Source organism: Anomaloglossus baeobatrachus, chromosome 5 (assembly GCF_048569485.1).
Source record: "Anomaloglossus baeobatrachus isolate aAnoBae1 chromosome 5, aAnoBae1.hap1, whole genome shotgun sequence".
In the NCBI taxonomy this organism is placed as follows: Eukaryota; Metazoa; Chordata; class Amphibia; order Anura; family Aromobatidae; genus Anomaloglossus; species Anomaloglossus baeobatrachus.
In genome coordinates, this window is record NC_134357.1 from 326,352,061 (window position 1) to 326,375,953 (window position 23,893).

At 49.4% G+C, this 23,893-nt stretch overlaps 1 protein-coding gene across 1 annotated transcript in view; it reads right to left on the reverse strand.

The window, feature by feature from the left end:
- The window catches only part of LOC142310062 (bactericidal permeability-increasing protein-like), a 182,207-nt gene that overhangs the window by 39,526 nt on the left and 118,788 nt on the right, over window positions 1-23,893 (reverse strand). The window contains exons 8-9 of the mRNA XM_075347533.1: window positions 21,566-21,742; window positions 15,211-15,264 (exon numbers count right to left, since the gene is read on the reverse strand). Coding sequence (XP_075203648.1) covers window positions 15,211-15,264; window positions 21,566-21,742 — 231 coding nt within the window. The remainder of the gene's footprint in view (window positions 1-15,210; window positions 15,265-21,565; window positions 21,743-23,893) is intronic.

Sequence of the window (23,893 nt, forward strand, 5' to 3'; positions counted from 1 at the left end):
AGGCTTTGGAGTTTCCTGGCTTCACAGGACAAGAATGGATCTGATGTTTAGGACTTCCGTAGAAGCGCCTTAAGTTGGTGCAACAGTCCTCCTGGTGAAGCTTTGCCAAGTTAACATGATCCACCTGCATGGGTTAAACAGAAGCAATGAGAACAGCTGCGGCACAATGGGTCTCTGGAAGGTTGTAGCAAAATAAATCAACCTCCTCTCTCTACACACCTCTCTAGAGCGTTCTTGGAATCTGAGGTAAATCCGGATAACAAGAGATACTACGTCATCCAAGGAAGTAGGAACATCTTGGCTTGCTAGTTCATCCTTGATCCCAGACAGACTCTCCCAGAATGCAGCTACCAGTGCTTCATTATTCCAGCCAACTTCTGAGGACAGGGTGTGAAAAAGGATGGCATAGGGGCCTCCGGTGAGATTTTTTTGGTGCAATCAGAGAAGCAAAGACGCTACTGAGGTGACACAAAAAGGCTCCGTCACACTGATGACTGGGATGTGGCTAGATAGAGACCTCTAAGCCGGCTCTCCAACTAGGTAACACTCTGAACTGACCCTCAACCCAGAGGTACACTCGATGGTAGTGAGGTCTTAGTCCCCTGTGTGTCCCCATCTCCTCTCCAAGACCCTGATGTAACACCCTCCACACCCACCACCCAAGGATTGGGCCGGTACAGTAGTCACAAAACCCCACCAACAAACAACACAGACAGGGGGACAACAAAACTCACACACACAAATGAAACACCAGGGGGGCTACAAAAGGTGCCCAGGAGGTAAATAGGGTAAGGAGAAAGTAACAAAACTACAGGGTTACTTCCACATCAAGCAACAGAAGATGACGGCGGCAGCCGCAAACACCTCCTTCCCGCTTCAGACCAAGCTCCAGAATGAATTCTGAATAACCAGCACCCTCTGCTGGGAGCAGAGGGTATTTATCTAGGTTAAGAGTGGTCATCAGCGGAAACACCTGATCAGGGGTATTGAGCTTGCTGCTAGCAAGAAAACTGACATTAACCCCGAGCATGCCAAAAGGATGGTAATAAGAGACTCAGAGCCTGAGCCTGTCAAGGGGAGATGACCGTGACAGTACCCCCCCTTTTACAAGAGGCCTCAAGACTCTCAAGACCACAAACCAATGACAAAAAGAAAAACTCCAAAAATAGAATGGTCTAAACCAGTGTTCAAATCCCATGTGAACAGTCCCCTGCGGTTACCTGGAGTGTATGCAGGAGACAGAGGTAACTACGTGGGCCCAAAAACGCATCTCTGGAGTGATGACATGTGAAGATGTTGTTGGCGTTAAGCACTGGGGGTGGCTCCAGCCGTACGGCTACAGGATCCACAAATTCTACAACGCAGTAGGGACAAAGGAACCCTGAGCCCGTACTCCCCAACGTACTCCTCCATTTGATGTTATCGGAGGACACCCGCATGGTCATTCAACCACAGGTCTGGACCTGGAAAATTATTACGACGCATACGTAAACTGGAACTGGGTAAGCCCCCCAGCAGGACCGACTGCAGAGGTATCACCACCCAAACGTATGGCCTTATACTCAGGAATCACAGCTGCTCCACACAACATATACAGTTGTATATTCCTCACCGTGCATAAAAATATTGGAAGTGACAAGAATTGAACAGTTGTCACACCGATGTGTACACCAAGATATATTTCACATTAACCTACAGTGTTCAGAATATCACCAAAACCATTGGTTAAACATCACTGCGGTAGATAAAGCAAAAAGGTGTTGTCCAATAGAGGAGGGGGCAGAAACAACAGCCTCACAGTACCCTCAAATGGCAACTATCTGACCTTATACGTTCTTAAGTGTACTTTGCACACTAAGACATTGCTAACCGATGGTAGCGATGCTGAGTGCGATAGTCCCTGCCCCCGTCGCAGCAGCGATCTCTTGTGATAGCTGCTGAAGCGAACATTATCACTACGGCAGCGTCACACGCACTCACCTGCCCTGCGATGTTGCTCTGGACGGCGATCCGCCTCCTTCCTAAGGGGGCGGGTCGTGCGGTGTCACAACGACGTCACACGGCAGGCGGCCAATTGAAGCGGAGGGGCGAAGATGAGCGGGAGGTAAACATCCCGCCCACCTCCGTCCTTCCGCATAGCCGGCATGAGCCGCGGTGACGCAGGTAAGCTGATGTTCCTCGCTCCTGCGGCTTCTCACACAGCGATGTGTGCTGCCGCAGAGGAATGAGGAACAACATCGTACCATCGCTGTAGGAAAATTATGAAAATGTTGGACACTACACCGATGATACGATTATGACGCATTTGCGCTTGTTAATTGTATCAAAAAGGAGTTACACACTATGATATCGACATACCTACCACCCAAGGGTCAGGCCAGGAAAGTAGTCACAAAACCCCACCAATAAACAAAACAGACAGGGGTGACAACAAAACTCACGCACACAAAAGCAAACACCAGGGGGACTATAAAAGGAACCCAGGAGGTAAATAGGATAAAGAGAAAGTAACAAAACTACTGGCGTGATCTGGCGTCATCTCTGCGGTGAGTAAGGAAGTCTCCGTTTTTTATTACTTTGTGCACATTTAGCTGTTTGGGTTCGGTCTTTGACCACAGGGTCTTACATTCTGACCGATTGGTCTGTGGTTCTTGGTACCTTTTGTCCCTTATTAGGCTGCATAGTGTTTTTCTATCATTACCAGATATTTGTCCCTCACCACGCTAGTACGCCACCTTGTGCACTGTCTTATTATGACACCCCTATTTGTCTTTTAATATCTCTTTAATAAAGATTTACCTTTTACATTCTGGCTTCTGATTCTTTTTGTGCGATTTGGTGTCATCGAATACCTTGCAGAACGTTTCCAGGAATGTTTGCAGGTTAGAGACTACTGGATTGCTTCTTTCCCAAAGTGGGTTGATCCAAACAAGGGCTGCATCAGTCATATGAGACATCAGAAAAGGCACTTTTAGCCTATCTGAAGTGAACTGGCACAATAAAACTTCAAAGTGCAGTGTGCATTGGTTTATGAATCCTCTGTAATGCTTTGGACCGCCGTCAAACCATGGAGGAGCAGACAGTGGGGCAGGAAGCAGGAGCTAGATTTACTGCTTCAGTGGATCCAGCCAAGACAGGATCAGGTCTAGTCGTTGGTGTCAAAGTGTGCAGATGGCTGTCCACTGACCGCAAGTAGGATAGGATTCAATCTTGTTTCTTGCAGTGCTGCTGGCTGGTACCTTCAAATTGTTGATATTGGATTGGGTATAGAGTTGGTGCTGGGGTATGGCTTCCCGCCACAATCCCACCCATGACGGTCGCTGTATCCTGCCAACTAGACTAAAACTTTTGATCGTTATGTGGCGCCCTGGACAAGCCAGGACATCACAGGTACTGCAACAACACACCCCACACCCCAGTTAGGAACACCGAAGTCAAACACAAACCCTTGTTGCCTCCCTCCAGGGGCTGATGTCCACACCAGGTGGGACGGAGCAAGGCGGTTGGCTCCTCCCACTGAGGAGTTCACAGTCCTGGAGGCGGGAAAGAAGGTCAGATAGTGACGAGGAGTAGAGAGAGAGAGTCAGGGGAAGTAGTAGTAGAGGAGCAGACTGACCGTGTCCGGGTACGTGGCCCGGGCACCTGACAGCAAGGTTGGCAGACGCTAGTGACCGTCTGCAGGAGAGGCCGATTGACGCACAACCGTAAGGACCGGGGAAGGGCGGTGGCCCGCCGGTACCGGATTGGGGAGCGAAGAGAAGCCAGCACCATCTGGCAGGGTCTACGGACCCCGACCAGGCTAGGAGTCGCCGTAAAACTGGTCAAATCCGTCAGCGACGGGAACCTACAGGGTTTCCCAGCAGTAAAGACCCGATTGAAGGCAACCGTCCAAACCGTGAAGGAGAGAAAGCTACCGCCAGAGCTAGAGCTCCCAGGGCCAGAGCCTGCGGGCAAACAGGGGCTCCCTTAGCCAACCAACCGCTGGGGAGCGGGCTATCAGTGGGAAGCCATTGGGGCCGAGAACAGAACACCGGTGCAGGGAGAGACAGTTACCGCCAACCTACCGGGAGTGACCGCCGCAGCCGTCTGTGGGACTCGTCCATTCAGCCGTTTGTTTTACCAGAGACTCCGTGTGCGTTACTGACTGAGTAAGTAGCACCGTGCCGTCTGGCACTGCGCTGCCCCGTGACCCTGCACCCGGCCAGGCCCCGCAACCCACCTTCCGACCTCCACCATCAGACCCTGGGACCACCAAAACCCCCCTACCCATGGAGAGGAGAAAACATCTCAGCTGCTCCCTGTCAACACTCCCGGGATTCCCGTACAGAGCAGCGGTGGTGTCCCAACCTCACCACAAACCGTGGGTGGCGTCACGGACAATATCCCTAAACCAAACCACCCCTTTCACTCACGGGCGAGGAGCAGCAGCAGCCGGACCCGAGCAGTGGGTGAGCGCAGCGCCCTCCCCGCCCGCGACAACTTGGCGTCACGAACAGGATCCTACCATTCTACCGCCTGGTAGAGGTGCGCCTTGTGTCCCGCCGGAGGTGTCCGGCCAAAAATTTTCGGAAGCCGCCATATTGGGCGCGAAAAGTCCCCGCTCGAGTGTCTTCCCGAGCAGTGGAGGCGCGAAAGCCGAAGCTCCGCCCCTGAAGAGGAGGTGCCGGAAAGACACCAAGGGGGGACGGAAACAAGATGTCGGCGCCCGACGAAGCCACTGGGGGAGCGGTGGACGTAGCCGCAGACGTGCCGGCAGATGGAAATGGGCCCGGCCGTGCTCTGGCCGCAGGAGCGGGGGGAGCCGCGGCCCCCACCCTTGCTCAGGTGATGCCGTTCTCCTTGCCATATGTGCCCGGAGCTACCTGGCTGCCGCAGTACGACGAGAAACCTGATACCTTGCAGGTCTTCCAGAAAAAGCTTAGCCTGCTTTTAGAACTGTACCCCCTGACTGAGAAGCAGCGTGCAGTGGTGGTGCTGGGGCAGCTAACCAGCGCAGCTGAGCAGGAGACGGAGACCTGGGCCGAGGGGGACCGGTCCTCTGTGGCCACTATCTTCAAGAAGCTACAGGTTGCCTTTGAAATTTGCACCGGGGCTGAGCTGCGAATGCAGTTTTACCAATGCCGACAGCGGCCTACCGACAGTATCAGAGACTATGCCCTGCGTCTACAAACTTCTCTCCGGACGTTGAAGCGGGTGGACCCCATCAATGATGCTGAGAGTAAAAAAATGCTGGTAGAGCAATTCGTGCAGGGGATGAGATCCCCGGAGGACCGCAAACAGCTGCGTCTGTGGGCCTTAGAGCACCCTGATGTGGACTTTGCCGTGTTGAAAGAACGGGCCATTAAGGCTCTGCAGCCCCTGGCATCCAAAGTCCCAGAAGCGGCCCCGTGGCCGGCTGAGATGGCTCCCATCGTGGTAGCTCCTTCTCCCCCAACGCCGGCAGCGCCTGTGAATTCTGGCGGAATGATGGAGGAGCTGGCTGCCCAGGTCCGTCGTATGGATGGAGACCTCGCCAAGATCCTCGCCGCACTGCAGCCTCCAACGAGATCCAGGCCTCTGGGGGGGTTACAGCTCGCCAATTGTCCCGAAGATGTTCCCTGGATGCAGCGGAGAAGGGCTACTGACCCGCGGTATGGACCTCTGATATGCTACAAGTGCAGCAAGCCCGTTCGCTACTCCCGATGGTGTCCGTTAAACGAACAACCCCTGGGGCCAAGGGCCAATCCTCAGTAGTAGAACCCAGTGGCCCCCCCGACTGGCGGGACCGGTTCATCGGGGCCCGCCCCATCATCCATCTGGCTGTGGACGGCGTCCCGCTGATGGCGCTCCTGGACACTGGATCTCAGGTAACCACGATACCGTATACACTGTATCAACGTTATTGGGGGGAGGATGAACTTGCCCCTACAGATAGCAGTATGACATTGATTGCCGCTGATGGCCTCCCTTTGACCCAAGTGGGGTACAAACATGTGGCTATGACTGTGGGGCGAACCGAGCTACAACACCAAGGGATGGTCGTGATAAGGAATAACCCCAGCGATCATGATCCAAAGGTGGTGCTAGGAACGAATGTAATGGAGCATTGCATGAGTGAGGTGCTGACCCTACTACAACAGCTGGCCGCCACCGCAGTGGGAGGTCGACAAAGGGCGGTGCAGCGAGAGATTCGGGCCTTGATGTACCGGCAGCAAGTGAACTCTGCGGGAGGAGAGATTGGGGGAGTGAGAGTGATGGACGTGGCCCCTTTGACTGTGCCTCCCCGGAGCGAAATGATGATCTGGTGTAGGGCAGCGGTAGGTCCCCAGGGATGTGATTACCCGGCCATGGTAGAGCCCATGCCCTCAGAACACTGGCCCACCGTAATGGCCGCCAGGGGAGTAGTGGACGTTAAGAAGGGGAGGGTGCCCGTGAGAGTGCTAAATTGTGGGGAGGAAGAGGTTAGGCTCCCACGGTACGCCACACTTGCCAAACTACTAACCCTGGACCCCTACACCATCCAAGAGGCAGTCTCCCCAACCTCCTCGCCCTCCGCCAGTCGCCACACGCCCCCTGCCCAGTTGGGTGAGTGGTGTCGAGAGCTGCATGTAGGCACTGACGATACCCCAACACATCACAGGGACAGGGTATACCGGATAGTACAGGAATATGAGCAGGTTTTCAGCAAACACCCGCTAGACTTTGGGCAGATTAAAGGGGTCCAACACTACATACCCACCGGCAGGCACCCCCCTATTAAAGAAAGGTATAGGCCCATTCCGCCCGCACATTACCAATGCGCCAAAGATATGTTGAAAAACATGAAAGAGGCAGGGGTTATTTGGGATAGCTGCAGGCCCTGGGCCGCTCCTTTGGTGCTGGTCAAGAAAAAGGATGGCACAATGAGGATGTGTGTGGATTACCGGAAGATCAACCAGATAACCCATAAAGATGCCTATCCTCTGCCCCGCATTGAAGAATCTCTAGCCGCGCTGAGGACCGCCAACTACTTCTCTACCCTCGACCTCACCAGCGGATAATGGCAGGTGGCCGTAGCCCCCGAAGACAGTGAAAAGACCGCCTTCGCTACCCCCATGGGACTCTGTGAGTTCAACAGCATGCCGTTTGGGCTGTGCAACGCCCCTGGAACGTTCCAACGGCTAATGGAATGCTGTCTGGGACACCTGAATTTTGAGACTGTCTTGCTGTACCTGGACGATGTAATCGTGTACTCACAGACATATGAAGCTCACCTGGAGCACCTAGCTGAGGTGTTCGCGTCCCTTGCCAAATATGGGATGAAACTGAAACCTTCCAAGTGTCACCTGTTGAAGCCCAGGGTACAGTACCTCGGACACGTGGTGGGCGCGGAAGGCGTCGCCCCAGACCCGGAAAAGATCACTGCCATACAGGACTGGCCAAGGCCGACTATGGTGAGGGAGGTGAGACAGTTCCTGGGCCTAGTGGGCTACTACCGCCGCTTCATAAAAGGGTACACGAAGATGGCTGCCCCCATGCAAGACCTCCTCGTGGGACACACCAAGGGTGGTAGCCCAACTGGGACTCCGCTAGTGTGGGAGGAAAAGCACGACGAGTCCTTCCGCCAGCTGAAGGCGGCGTTGACCGGGGAAGAGATCCTAGCGTACCCCGACTACAGCCTCCCCTTCATCCTTTACACTGATGCCAGCAATGTGGGCTTGGGAGCGGTATTGGCCCAGAATCAAGACGGAAGATAACGGGTGATCGCTTATGCCAGCCGAAAACTCCGACCCACCGAAAGGAATCCTGAAAATTACAGCTCCTTCAAGCTCGAGCTTCTAGCACTGGTGTGGGCTATCACCGAGTGGTTTCGCCATTACCTGGCATCGGCCAAGTTCACCGCTTACACGGACAATAACCCATTAACCCATCTGGATACAGCCAAGCTGGGTGCCTTGGAGCAGCGGTGGGTGGCTAGGCTGGCCAATTACGACTTCACCATCAAATACCTGGCCGGCCGTACAAATGCCAACGCCGATGCCCTCTCCCGGATGCCCCACATGTCGGAAGAGGGGCTGGACGATGATGACCTCGAAGAGATCGAGTAGCCTGCGATTCACAGGCCGCCAGTCGAGAAGTTGCGGGTCCATCATCAACAGGTGAGCCTGGACCCGCTGCCCAGTAAGGGGTGGCAAGAAGCCCAGGACCAAGCACCCGCTGTCCGTTTGGTCAAAACCCTGGTGGAACAGGGCTCGGCTGGAATGGACCCTACTGCCCCTACCGAGGCCCAACGCTTGTGGCGGGAACGAACCCGGATATACCTGCATCAAAGGAAGCTGTATTGGGAGTTAATCAATCCGAAGACCCACGAAAAGGTTCGCCAGCTGGTGATTCCTCAAGCTAACGTGCCCACTGTCCTCCAGGCATACCATGACGGTGCCGGACACTTCGGGTGGAAAAAGCTGGAAATGCTGCTAAGAGAGCGGTTCTATTGGAGCGGGATGCGGGAATCTGTGGAGGCCTGGTGCCGAGAATGCGGTCCCTGCACACTGAGAAGAAGGGATGAGGCCAGCCAGAAGGCCCCGCTACGCCCAATCGTTACACATCAACCGCTGGAGCTGGTGGCCCTCGACCATGTGAAGCTCACCCCTAGCCGAAGTGGGTATACTTATGCCCTGACCATTGTGGACCACTATTCAAGATTTATGGTGGTTGTCCCAGTCAAGGACCTGACCGGCCGTACCGCCGCTAGAGCATTCCAGGCCTATTTCTGTCGGCCACATGGATACCCGGAGAAGGTACTTACTGACCAGGGCCCGGCCTTTGAAGCGGAGGTGTTCCAAGAATTCTGCCAGCTGTACGGTTGCAAGAAAATTCGGACCACGCCTTACCATGCCCAAACCAATGGCATGTGCGAAAAGATGAACCACTTGGTCCTGAACCTCCTCAAGACGTTGCCGCTGGAGGAGCGGAACCTATGGCCAGAGAAACTACCTGACCTGGTCGATATGTACAACAATATTCCTTCTAGCTCTACAAAGTGCACACCGGCGTACCTGATGAGAGCTCGGCCCGGTCGACTGCCAGTGGACCTAGAGATGGGGTTGGAGGCCCCGGAAGCACTCCCTTCGACAGCGGGATGGGACATTCAATGAAGAGCACAGTACCGACAGGTCCAGGACTATGTAGAAAAGAATTTGTGCCAGAGTCGGAAGCAGCAAGAGCAGTTTTTCAATAAAAAGGCGGCTGCAGGTCCCTTCTTGCCCGGAGATGTCGTCTTGAAGCGAAAGTGAAGGACCCACAAGCTAGATGACCAGTGGGAGGAGGCCCGTATGTAATACAACCCACCAATTGGGAGAATGGAAAGGCCTACCACATCAGCCATGACCAGGGGAAGACTTCGGCCACGGTTTCCCGAGATCACCTGAAGAGGTGTCCCCCACCATTGAGGACAGCAACTGAAGCCCCGGCCACCGAACCGGCTGAGGAGAAGGAGAAAGGGGTTATCCACACCATGATGGGCGATTTCCCGGCCGATTGGCCAACACAGAACGGCGCAGTGATCCTTCCTGTAATACTGTTCCCACAACAGGAAAAAGAGATGGAAGTGGTCGTTAATGCCCCAGCGCCCAGGGATGTGCCTGTACCCAGCTCCCCTATGCCTCTGCCTGCCCCACATGATAGTCGGGGGGAGGAACTAGCTGTGCCCTCTACTCCACTGCATACCACCACCAACCTTGGCCCCCGTAGGTCCACACGTCCCAACCTAGGTCGAACCCCGCTTAGGTACAGGGAGACTAACATTTAGGGGTGTGATGTTCATGTATGTTGTTTAATGTTTTTGAATGATAAGGAAAATGAAAGAAATCAACCGAACTGTTATCAGATTAACACCGTGATTGAACCGGCCGTTGCCAGCAACTAGTCCCCGTAGGGACTTTCTGCAACCGTTGCGTAAGGAACTTCTTACGGACAAGCCCGAGAACTCGCAAGGCAACCACAAACTTAGTGGAGTGTAAATAAATTGTTGGCTTTATACCGTGACCGCCTCCGGAGAGGCTGATTTGGGAGGATGGGCCTGGAGGAAAGGGATGGCCCAGGCCCGCCACTACCGTAACCGGTGGCAATCCTCCGGGGGTCAGGGGTCCTCATGGACGTGGGTCCCCTGAAAGAGACCGTACCCGCTCGGGCAATTTGGTTCTGGACTGGGGCAAGGGGTGCTGCCCACTTCTTAGGGGCAGCATCAGGGCCAGGTTGTTTGGGCGGGGGGAGAGCGGAAGCCGTACAGTTAATAAAATTGACTACCGTTTGTAACGTTGAAAGTACCGTGCCTCCCGTAATGGGAAGTTATGCATAAATACTTATGTTGTGGTTTTTATGTTTTTCTATTTTTCTACAGTTAACAAAAATAAAACCGGTGATGGACGAGCAGCCCGCGGATGGTCTGCGTTTAACCAAGGGGGATGTGGCGCCCTGGACAAGCCAGGAACTGCAACAACACACCCCACACCCCGGTTAAGAACACCGAAGTCAAACACAAACCCTTGTTGCCTCCCTCCAGGGGCTGATGTCCACACCAGGTGGGGCTGAGCCAGGCGGTTGGCTCCTCCCACCGAGGAGTTCACAGTCCTGGAGGCGGGAAAGAAGGTCAGATAGTGACGAGGAGTAGAGAGAGAGAGTCAGGGGAAGTAGTAGTAGAGGAGCAGACTGACCGTGTCCGGGTACGTGGCCCGGGCACCTGACAGCAAGGTTGGCAGACGGTAGTGACCGTCTGCAGGAGAGGCCGATTGACACACAACCGTAAGGACCGGGGAAGGGCGGTGGTCCGCCGGTACCGGATCGGGGAGCGAAGAGAAGCCAGCACCATCCGGCAGGGCCTACAGACCCCGACCAGGCTAGGAGTCGCCGTAAAACCGGTCAAATCCGTCAGCGACGGGAACCTCCGGGGTTTCCGAGCAGTAAAGACTCGATTGAAGGCAACCGTCCAAACCGTGAGGGAGAGAAAGCTATCGCCAGAGCTAGAGCTCCCAGGGCAAGAGCCTGCAGGCAAACAGGGGCTCCCTTAGCCAACCAACCGCTGGGGAGCGGGCTATCAGTGGGAAGCCATTGGGGGCGAGAACAGAACACCGGTGCAGGGAGAGACAGTTACCGCCAACCTACCGGGAGTGACCGCCGCAGCCGTCTGTGGGACTCGTCCATCCAGCCGTTTGTATTACCAGAGACTCCGTGTGCGTTACTGGCTGAGTAAGTACCACCGTGCCGTCTGGCACTGCGCTGCCCCATGACCCTGCACCCGGCCAGGCCCCGCAACCCACCTTCCGACCTCCACCACCGGGCCCCGGGACCACCAAAACCCCCCTACCCACGGAGGGGAGAAAACATCTCAGCTGCTCCCTGTCAACACTCCCGGGATCCCCGTACAGAGCAGCGGTGGTGTCCCAACCTCACCACAAACCGTGGGTGGCGTCATGGACAATATCCCTAAACCAAACCACCCCTTTGACTCACGGGCGAGGAGCACCGCTCGAGTCCCCGGGATCCGGCCCACCGCTCGAGCCACCGACCGAGCGAGCAGCAGCAGCAGCCGGACCCGAGCAATGGGTGAGCGCAGCGCCCTCCCCGCCCGCGACAGTTACTGTATGTCATTCATGTTTTGTATCATCTCTACTTTTTAAAAAAGGAGAAAAAAATGTATTTGCAGAATTATTGGTTGGCAGGATGTTACAACTGAACCCTAACAGGCTTTCAGAGATGGACAAACCAGGGTAGATGTAAAATCAGAAAATACACAGGACCCAAAACAGGCGAGTACTTGCCCTAGACCTAACCCTGATTTGTCCCTGCCCGACAGCGGAAGTTGGTTCCATAAAATAACGTAATAGCACTCCTAGATGTTGATGGCTGACCCTGAGGGTTTTAACTGCACCCTAAGCTATAAATCAAATATGACACAAAAACAACAATAAACATAAATGAAGTGCTCACAAGCAGAGGAGGACACACAGAGCTAGGAACGTGCAAACACAGTCTCACAGGAATGATGGAATGCAAGAAATAAAAAAGAATAACAGAATAAGTGGAAACCCTCCCAAATCTAAATGAAACAGAATAGGAGATAACTGGGAAAGGATTCACATAAACAAACTGCAGGGAAGTGCAATAACAATGTCTCAATAAGAAAACCTTTAACAAGGAGCTGGGACTCCAGACAACCATATATCCAGAAATATATCTAGCACTGAGGCATGGAAGTAGTGAGTATAAACAGACCCTCCCAAAATGTGATTGGGCAAACCAAGGGAGAAAGTATCCACACCTGAGTAGACGTGAAAGAGCAAGGCAAAGCATAAGAAAGAGAAGAGATCCTTCAGCAGTTGGATCAACATAAAACAGGCTGAGATCCAGCAAAGAGTAAGGTGGGCTTTGCACACTACGACATCGCAGGTGCGATGTCAGTGGGGTCAAATTGAAAGTGCCGCACTTCCGGCATCGCAGGCGACATCGTAGGGTGTAAAGCCTAGATGATACGATTAACGAGCGCAAAAGCGTCGTAATCTTATCATCGGTATAGCGTCGGCGTAATCCATAATTACGCTGACGGGACGGTCCGATGTTGTTCCTCGCTCCTGCGGCAGCACACATTGCTGTGTGTGAAGCCGCAAGAGCGAGGAACATCTCCTACCGGCGTCACCGCGGCTCCCGTAGGATATGCGGAAGGAAGGAGGTGGGCGGGATGTTTACATCCCGCTCATCTCCGCCCCTCCGCTCCTATTGGCCGCCTGCCGTGTGACGTCAGCAGTGACGCCACATGACCCGCCCCCTTAATAAGGAGGCGGGTCGCCGGCCAGAGCGACGTCGCAGGACAGGTGAGTCCATGTGAAGCTGGCGTAGCGATAATGTTCGCTACGCCAGCTATCACAAGGATATCGCAGCTGCGACGGGGGCGGGGACTATCGCGCTCGGCATCGCAGCATCGGCTTGCGATGTCGCAGCGTGCAAAGTACCCCTAAAACTGACCATCAACCAGAGATCATTGGTTCAAACCCCAGTTACAGGTCTAATGAACCAGTTTGTATAGGCTCGAAACAAAAAGGAAGATGCTTTGACTACATCTGCAGAAATTTTCCAGCATGCACTGACCATGGAGAAGCTAAAGGTGGGTATTTTTGACAGTCCTCAAATCAGAGAGCTCAAGAAAGATCCACACTTAAAGAGTCATTGAAAAATGCTGAGCTAGACACATGGTGTTCTTTCACTATGGTTGAAGATAATTGTCTTGGGAACTATAAAGTAGTTAATCACACTGAACTAGCAGAAAGAATGCTGTCTTCTTTCCGTCACATTGACTGTACAACGAGTATTCAGGTGCATTATCTCTATAGCCACTTGGATCGTTTCCCAGTAAACCTTGGTGACCTAAGTGAAAAACAGGGTGAACGACTCCAACAAGATTTAAGAACTATAGAAGAAAATAATGAGGACACTGGGATACGAACATGATGGAGAATTATTGCTGATCTACTCAAAGTGATTGCCCTGGCACAGATCACCGCAAGGAATCTTTAAAGCGCCACTTTTGGAAGGTATCTCAGTAAATGAACAGTGTATAAAGGACAACTTTTTATGCACATTTAATTCTAATTTTTCTTTAATTCTGTAATTATTATTCTGTGATGTAAATTCTTCATAAATAAAAGAAATCTACATTTATGAATGTTTTAATAAACAAGAAGGCAAAAATAATAATGTTTAGAAGAAATCAGTTATAGTGTTCAATTGGTCATATACATATACAGTACATAGGGTATCTCACGTCTCATTACCTAGGCTGATGGAAGAAAAATAAAGGCAGATTTAGAATTGGTGACAAAACTGATTAAATACAGTATCTTGGGCATCGATTTTCTTGTTTCGCAGTGATTTTTCTGTTTCCATATCTCAGCAATAAAAAATTCTGTGTAGCACATATAAGGTCAAAATGCTGAGCACACCCCTAGATAAATTTATTCAAAGGTGTTTCTGAAATGTTGTCACTTTTGTGGGTTTACTGATGTTGAAACCTTGAAGGCTCTGCAAGTGGCGCCCAAAAACTATTCCTGCCAAATATTTACTCCAAAAGGCAAAATGCATTTGTTTAATTTCGAGCTGTGATGTTCATCTAGTCATTTTTTAAAGGGAACCTGTCACCACTTTTTTGGCCTATAAGCTGCGGCCACCACCACTGGGCCCTTATATACAGCAATACAGCATTCTAACATGCTGTATATAAGAGCCCAGGTTGCTGTGAGAACATAAAAAACATTTTATAATACTTACCTAACGGTCACTGCGGTGGGCCTTATGGGCATCTTCGTTTTCCGGTGCCAGCGCCGCCTCTTTCGGTCATCTTCGTCCTCTTTTTGAAGCCTGTGTACATGACGTGGCTATGTCATACACACTCGCAGGTCCTGCACAGGCGCACAACAATACTTTCATCTGCCCTGCTCAGGGCAGATCAAAGTGCGCCTGCTCAATACCTGAATGCCGGCGAGTGTGTATGCCGTCGGACCTGTCATGCACCGCGGATAGAGAAGAAGGAGCACAAAGATGGACAAAAGAGGCGGCGCAGGCACCGGACAACGGAGACACGCATAAGGCCCACCGCGCAACTGTTAGATAAGTATTATAAAGTGTTTTTTATGTTATGCCCCGGCCTGTGCTCTTGTATACAGCATGTTAGAATGCTGTATATAAGTGCCCAATGGTGGTGGTCGTAGCTTATAGCCAAAAAAGTGGTGACAGGTTCCCTTTAACACATATAGAGTATTTGTAATTTTTGACGCAGTCTTCAGGAAAAATACCCATTGACTTCCATTATGCTCAGTAATCGAGTCTAGCCCAACCGAGTGCCCGACCTACTTGTTTCGAGAACCGAGTACTGGAACATCTTAGTGCTCACTCATCACTATTGCAGCTATTTTCAACATAGATACAAGGCTTTGACAAAATATTCATGTAATGCAAGTCAATGGGGAATACTCACAATGTAACGAGCAACCCTAATTCCGCACTATTCATGTGAGTAGTAATAGTGCGGAATTCAGGTTACTGTTTACATTACGAGTATTCACCATTGAATTGCATTGCACACGCTATTCGGAACGAATATGCGAGTATTAGACAGTATTCTTTATAAGTATAGCGAGTACGAATAGTTAGGTACTCGCTCATCTCTACTGGTCAGAAATGAGATACAGCCAAGAATTTACTTACATCAGGAATGATGGAGCGATAGTCATCTGTTCTTAGCCATAATTCATGCGAATACTGCAAAATTAAAATTAATTATTAGAGGTATTGGACAAGCTTAATTAAAGGTTCCTTCAATTCCATTCTGATAACAATTACAGCAGGAGGAGGAATTATTATGAAATTAGACATGTCAGCTATTCCCAAATATCTTACCATAGCCTTCCAACTGTAATGTAAAAAAGCTCTGGCAACATTTATTTGTATGGTCTCCCAACCTTAGGGGTACTTTCCATGTTGCGACATCGCTACCGATATATCGTCGGGGTCACAGTTGTTGTGACGCACATCCGGCACCGGTAGCGACATCGCAACGTGTAAATCCTAGGTGCGACGATGAACGAGCACAGTAGCGTACAATATCGCTGATCTGTGTAACGTCGTTCATTTCCATAATGTCCGCCGGCAATGCGGAAGGAAGGAGGTGGGCGGGATGTTATGTCCCGCTCATCTCTGCCCCTCCGCTTCTATTGGCCGGCCGATTAGTGACGTCGCTGTGACGCCGAACTCACCTTCCCCTTGAAGGAGGGATTGTTCGGCAGTCACAGCGATGTCGCCGACCAGGTATATGCGTGTGAAGCTGCCGTAGCGATTATGTTCGCTACGGCAGCAATCACAAGATATCGCATGTAGGATGAGGGCGGGTGTTATCGCGCTGGACATCGCTAGCAAATGCTAGCGATGTCGCAACGTGTAAAGTACCCCTTAGATTAGGCATGTGCAAGCAATCTACAATCCCTACTCTACAAATGGCAGCTCCCGATGCAGCCATCTTGAGGGGAACCTTTGATTGATCAGTTTCTAAGAATCACATGTGTGTAGAGCATTTACCCTCCCATAAGATGTTTTATCTCATAAGAACGTTATCTTACACCCCTCTGCGCTTAATGACGTTATTGTGGACTGAAAACTTACTTTCAGATACTATAGTGTAGAATTCTGAATTAAGAGATGGGAGATTTCCCCACTCTGGACCCTCATTTATTATCCAGAATCTAGAGTGACTAGAGGGCCCAGCACCAAGGTTGCCAACTTGACCTACTTATTCAGCATAGCTTGTAAAAAAAAATTACAGACAGACAATATTTTTTATGGACACATTGGAAAATCATAATAAATCATTCTGATTATAAATTATACATTAAGTCTGCAGCCTATAATTCTGATATGAACACATCAGCTGCATTCACTATGAACTGTAAAATGATAATAAATACAGTCAAAATAACCTGAAGTTTTTTCAGCTTCAAAAAAATTACGGACGCCTTCATTTTTTTTACGCACACAGCAAAAAAATGGCCAATATTTACAGGCTGTACAGGAATATTTGGACAGTTGGCAACCAAGACCAAACCATATTTTCATTGAAACATTTTTTTTTTATTCTCCCAGTTTTGGCTCCTTGATGCAGAGACTTGTTTTTTGCCAACCCAGCCAATCAGTGTATTCCAGCCATTTTTTAATTGAATAATTACATTTGTCTAATGTGACTAATTAAATTCCTTTTTAAACACTTATAAAGCTTAAAGAGTTAGTAATATCTTAGTCATTTAAGGCACATCTCTCACTTACCCAGAGAACATTGTGTTGACCTCAGTTTTCCAGTTTGATAGCCATTGCTGACATATAGAACTTATAGGAGTTTTCAAGGCTTGGAGTTCAAGACTTCAGTTGTGAAGCCTCACAGTGCACAGTGCACGCTATCAGGATTCTCCGATGTCATCAACAAATTGGGCAGAAGTGTGACCATAAGTACAGTTGAAACCAGAAGTTTACATACACTATCTAAAAACATGCCATAACACTCTCTTTCTCTCTCTCTCTTTCATTATCCTGGCATTTGGCAAATATAAATAACTAGCTGTAGTATCCGGCGTTGCCCCGGATAGTAACTGTCTCTCTGTCTCTCTCTGAGTCTCTGCCTGTCTGTCTCTGTCTGTCTGTATCAGTCTTTCTGTCTGTCTGTCTATCTCTGTGTCTCTCTCTATCTCTGTGTCTATCTGTCTCTCTCTCTGTGTCTGTCTGTGTCTGTCTGTCTCTCTGTCTGTCAGTCTTATTCCAGGTCTGTCTCATTCCGGGTCTGTCTCTTTCCCTGTCTGTCTCTTTCCCCATCTGTCTCTTTCCTCGTCTATCTCTTTCCAGGTCTGTATCTTTCCAGGTCTGTCTCTTTCTAGGTCTGTCTCTTTCCAGGTCTGTCTCGTTCCAGGTCTGTCTCGTTCCAGGTCTGTCTCTTTCCCCATCTGTCTCTTTCCCCATCTGTCTCTTTTTTGGACTGTCTCGTTCCCAGTCTGTCTCGTTCCCAGTCTGTCTCGTTCCTGGTCTGTCTCGTTCTAGGTCTGTCTCGTTCCAGGTCTGTCTCGTTCCAGGTCTGTCTCGTTCCAGGTCTGTCTTGTTCCAGGTCTGTCTCTTTCCACGTCCAGTGCTTTTTTTGCGGCGGTACGTGCCGGAACGGCGTACTGGAAAACCTGAAGAGCGCTCAGTAAAGAACGAACTCGAGATGGAAATTTGTTTGAAATTTGGCGTTTCTTATAGAATACAGCCTAGGTAAGTCGAAAACCATATTTTGCAAGTGAAAACAAACGATTATACAGTATTAGTCATATTTTATTTTTCTTTTGAAATCTGAATTACATAGTCTTTGATTGAAATTAGCATACAGACTACAAAAATGAATAATGAGAAACAGGGCTGCACCGTCCATTGGCAAGTAGAGCAGTTTGCTCAGATGGCACTATATTCAGGGGGGCGGCAATGCGGCCAGGGGCGGAGCTGTATGGGGACTGCCATTTTCCACCGCCCAGTACCTCAACAGGTAAACCATGCACAGGATCTCCTGGCCGCCCAACAGCACGACAGCACCCCCTCCCCGCTCCTCAATCTCTGCTACCGTCTGACAGTACCCCCCTCTCGCTCCTCAATCTCGGACGCCAGCGCCAGACACCACCCCCCCACCCCACTTCTCACCTCAGAGATGCGTACCGGCAAATATTTCTTCAGAAAAAAAGCACTGTCCAAGTCTGTCTCTTTCCAAGTTTGTCTCTTTCCCTGTCTGTCTCTTTCCCCGTCTGTCTCTTTCCCCGTCTGTCTCTGTCTCTTCCCTGTCTCTTTACTTGTCTCTGTCTCTTTCCCTGTCTCTTTACTTGTCTGTTTCTTTACTTGTCTCTGTCTCTTTCCCTGCCTAGTTACTTGTTGCTGTCTCTTTCCTTGTCTCTGTCTCTTTCCCCATCTGTTTCTTTCCAAGTCTGTCTCTTTCCCCATCTGTCTCGTTCGCTGTCTGTCTCTTTCCCTGTCTTTCTCTTACCAGGTCTGTCTTGTTCCAGGTCTGTCTCGTTCCAGGTCTGTCTCGTTCCCATTCTGTCTCTTTCCCCGTCTGTCTCTTTCCCCATCTGTCTCTTTCCCCGTCTGTCTCTTTCCCCGTCTGTCTCTTTCCCCGTCTGTCTCGTTCCCCATCTGTCTCGTTCCTTGTCTGTCTCGTTCCAGGTCTGTCTCGTTCCAGGTCTGTTTCATTTCAGGTCTGTCTCGTTTCAGGTCTGTCTCGTTTCAGGTCTGCCTCATTTCACGTCTGTCTCGTTCCCCGTCTGTCTCTTTCCCTGTCTGTCTCTTTCCTCGTCTATCTCTTTCCTTGTCTTTCTCTGTCTCTTTCCCTGTCTCTTTACTTGTCTGTGTCTCTTTCCCTGTCTCTTTCCCTGTCTCTTTCACTGTCTGTCTCTGTCTGTCCCTGTCTGTCTGTGTCTGTCTGCCTCTGTCTGTCTCTTTGACTGTCTGTCTCTCTCTCTCTGTCTCTCTCTCTCTGTCTCTCTCTATCTGTCTCCCCACCGACATCTTATCTTTCACATAAGCTTCTTATATTAACAATTTATTTTGTTCCTATAGCAACGAATCACAGCTCCTATTAATAACCTAATAGCTCGCAGCTCCATTCACTTTAAAGGAGGCAGTTTTTTTGGAGAGTAACTGTAATGAGCGGGGTTAAATTTTGCCGTCCAAACAGTCTATGACGTTCCCTGAGTCATATGGGGTGTCTGTGCAAAATTTCATGATTGTAAATGCGACGGTGAGGATTCCTTTAGCAGACACACACACACACACACACGCACACACACACACACACACACACTCAGCTTTATATATTTGATTTAGGTAATTGACCTACTTGACCTAAAACAGGAAAGGTTTATTCTGATTTCATGTTAGATAGTGATAAAAACATGCAGATGTGTCTTTATAGATAGTGTATGTAAACTTCTGCTTTCAACTGTATGTGATTTGCATACATGCAGTCATATGCCGACTAGACATGTGCTGCCTTGCTCAATACACGTGAAAGGTGCAAGGTCGGACATAACTGGTGTAGATTTATGAATCTTTCTCAAATGTTGCATCATTTTGCAAAATTTTGAAAAACATCCAACAGTTTGCTCAAAAAGTCACAAAGATACTTAATGACTGGGAAAGAGACCTTTTTTTCTACTTTGCAACAAATTAATTAACCCGTTGCGCCATTTTGATAAATTGAACACAATAAACATTAACAAATACCACAAGACATAAAAGATAAAAGACAAAATAAAGTAAATGATGAATCGGGGCTTTAATTCCTGTTGGGTATATAGATATTAGTTTAAATAGACTTAAGCCCCTATTCATCATTGCCTTTTCGCCTGTGTTTTTGGCTAGTTTTGTGTGTTTTGTACTCTTTTTGTTTGCACCCAATTATTCAATTTGCTCCTTTATTAATTTTCTATTTTATACATGCTCATTTGTTTTTCTGTTTTTTGTTTTTTTTTTGTTGTCCAGCAATTTCAGATATTTTAGCCTTATTCATTAATTGCGCAACTTTAAAAAGTTGAAAAATTTGTTCTGACTTTGCCCCAGTCCTCCCTGGTGTATTTTTGAGTATGCAAAACCTTGAATGCGGCTTTTGCACGACTTGTGGTGACAAAACTCACAAAACAGTTCAAGACAGAAAGAATGTCTATTTTTGTACTTTACGCCAAATTCATAAATCACATTCGCCATTTGGATGAATTTGGCACGAAAAATATCAACTAATACCAGAAGACTAAAAAGAAAAACAACAAAAATTGCAAATGATCATCTCGGAGCCTTAAGGGTACTTTACACGCTGCGATATCGGTACTGATATCGCTAGCGAGCATATCCGCCCCCGTGGGTGGTGCATCACGGACACATCGCTGCCCATGGCGCACAACATCGATACGAACAGTCACACATACTTACCTGCCTAGCGACGTCGCTGTGACCGGCGAACCGCCTCCTTTCTAAGGAGGCGGTTCATTCGGCGTCATAGCGACGTCACACGGCAGCCATCCAATAGAAGCGGAGGGGCGGAGATGAGCGGGCCGAACATCCCGCCCACCTCCTTCCTTCCTCATTGCCGGCGGTTGCAGGTAAGGAGATGTTCCTCGTTCCTGAGGTGCCACACACAGCGATGTGTGCTGCCGCAGGAACGACAAACAACCCCGTTACTGCACATACAATGATTTTTGGAAAATGAACGTACTCTCCAACACCAACGATTTTTACCTGTTTTGCGATCTTTGAAGGTAGCTCGTAGGTGTCACACACTGCGATGTCGCTAACGACGCCGGATGTGCATCACAAACACCGTGACCCCGACGATAAATCGTTAGCGATGTCGCAGCATGTAAATGGCCCTTTAGGCTATATGCTCATGTGACTCTGTACCCATGGATTTTGCCGTGGAAAACCTGTGGATTTATCTGGATTTTCTAGTTAAATCCGCAGGTTTTAGCAAGTACAGAGATTCCCCATGTTATCCTATGGGACATGGGGAGTGCTGTGTCCACGCTGCGGTATGTGCGGCTGCGGAATATGCTGTGGATTTCCCGCAGCTGCACGTAACTGCATGTCAATTATTCATGCGGTAATATCTGTGGAATTCCACTCCTCCACTATGGAGATACAGGGCGGGACTTCCGCAGGTATTTCTGCTCTTGTTCCGCAGGTTTACCACAACAAAAATGCTCGAATCCCGCAGCAATGGATAGCTGCGGATTCCGGGGAGCAGCTGCGGTAAACCTGCGGACATACCTGCGGAAATATCCGCGGGTACATTGTCCCATGGGCACATGTCCTTTTATCTACTAAATTGTAGTGAAGTGTTTAATTTAATGAGCATGTCATCATTCCCTATAAGCGGCATTAAACATGCCAGTATTATAAAATGGTGCTAGCGAGCCTAGTGCCCGTCCCCCACCTCAAATGAATGTTATATTTCTATTGCAAACACATACGGACATTTGCAATCTATGGTTCATATAAATGATGTTCTTACCTGCTCATGTGTAAGTGTCAGCTTTAGAATATTTGAAATGAAATATATGTTTCCTATTGAGTTGAAAAAATATTCCGATAATCCCATCAAAAGCATGGACTGCCTGGTCTCAGGAAGGATAATGGGCGCTATATAAGTTTCTTTCTGCTCCTGGCCTCCAGAATGGTGTATAATTCCCTGTGGATAATTCAATGAATAACATTAAAAGCATCAAGTCAGAGTATACGGGCCACAAACACTTTACAGTTAAATGGATATTCCAATCTCCAAGATCCTGATATGTAGTAGGTGTACAGTAGTTCTAATATTATTAGCAAATGCCTTCAATAAGAAATGTAGTATACAGTCATATGAAAACGTTTGGGCACCCTTATTAATGTTAACCTTTTTTCTTTATAACAATTTGGGTTTTTGCAACAGCTATTTCAGTTTCATATATCTAATAACTGATGGACTGAGTAATATTTCTAGATTGAAATGAGGTTTACTGTACTAACAGAAAATGTGCAATCCGCATTTAAACAAAATTTGACCGGTGCAAAAGTATGGGCACCCTTATCAATTTCTTGATTTGAACACTCCTAACTACTTTTTACAGACTTACTGTTACGCCCGGGTGGTGGATCCTCTGGGCCGTGCACCGGACTCCCCCAGTGGAGCAACTCAGAGCTAACCCGTATACAGGAACTGTCTGGTCACCCCACCAGAGGGCCTGGGTGCACGGTTGCCGGAGCACGAAGCGGTACAAGAGCAGAGTCCAACCGGTAGAGGTTGCCGGGTAAAGCCGAGGTCAGGGGAAGGGTTCAGGCTGGAGCAGATGGTAGTGTCACAGGAGACAATCCCCGGAGGACCACTCGGACAGGTTGCGATCAGGACCTGGTATGCTTGACAGGACAGTCCCCGCAGAACCTCTTGGACAGGTTGTATACAGGACCAGGTGTAGCTTTGGTAAGACTGGTTCCCGCAAGACCTCTCGGACAGGTTGTAGACAGGACCAGGTGTAGCTTTGCTAAGACTGGTTCTGTGGAAGACACAATGTTAAAACGAGACACAGCAAGAGGGACCTGGACTCCTAGCTAGAGAACTTGTAGAACAGGCGACACCCTCAAGGCAATAGATTTAGGCAATATCCTGTTTAGGAGTGCTGGCCCTTTAAGAGGAGATCAATGACCGCGCGCGCGCCCTAATGCGCATGCGCGATGCCCGAGTGCCGGAGGCCAGAGTAGGGAGCGGTGTCGAGGAAGCAGGGGAGTCAGGCAAGGTGTCCAGGGTCGCAGGGGAGCGCCAGGAGCGGGAGACCGGAAGCCTGGAGGGTGCCGAGGAGGGCGTATGGCTGAGGGCAGGTGATCCGGGGACCGGGGCGGTGTGTGAGAAACGGCGTCGGGACCCGGGGAGCGTGACACTTACTAAAGCTCTAAATTGGTTTTGTAACCTCATTGAGCTTTGAACTTCATAGGCAGGTGTATCCAATCATGAGAAAAGGTATTTAAGGTGGCCACTTGCAAGTTGTTCTCCTATTTGAATCTCCTATGAAGAGTGGCATCATGGGCTCCTCAAAACAACTCTCAAATGTTCTGAAAACAAAGATTATTCAACATAGTTCTTCAGGGGAAGGATACAAAAAAGTTGTCTCAGAGATTTAAACTGTCAGTTTCCACTGTGAGGAACATAATAAGGAAATGGAAGAACACAGGTACAGTTCTTGTTAAGCCCAGAAGTGGCAGGCCAAGAAAAATATCAGAAAGGCAGAGAAGAAGAATGGTGAGAACAGTCAAGGACAATCCACAGACCACCTCCAAAAACCTGCAGCTTCATCTTGCTGCAGATGGTGTCAATGTGCATCGGTCAACAATACAGCGCACGTTGCACAAGGAGAAGCTGTATGGGAGAGTGATGCGAAAGAAGCCGTTTCTGCAAGCACACCACAAATAGAGTCGCCTGAGGTATGCAAAAGCACATTTGGACAAGTCAGTTACATTTTGAAAGAAGGTCCTGTGGACTGATGAAACAAAGATTGAGGTGTTTGGTCATACAAAAAGGCGTTATGCATGGAGGCAAAAAAACATGGCATTCCAAGAAAAGCACTTGCTACCCACAGTAAAATTTGGTGGAGGTTCCATCATGCTTTGGGGTTGTGAGGCCAATGCCGGTGATGAAGTTGAAGTTACGCAGGGGATGGATATTTCAGCAAGACAATGATCCAAAACACCGCTCTAAATCTACTCAGATTCCTACAGCATTCCTACAGAGGAACAATTACAATGTTCTGGAATGGCCATCCCAGTCCCCAGACCTGAATACCTGAATTGAAAATCTGTGGGATGATGT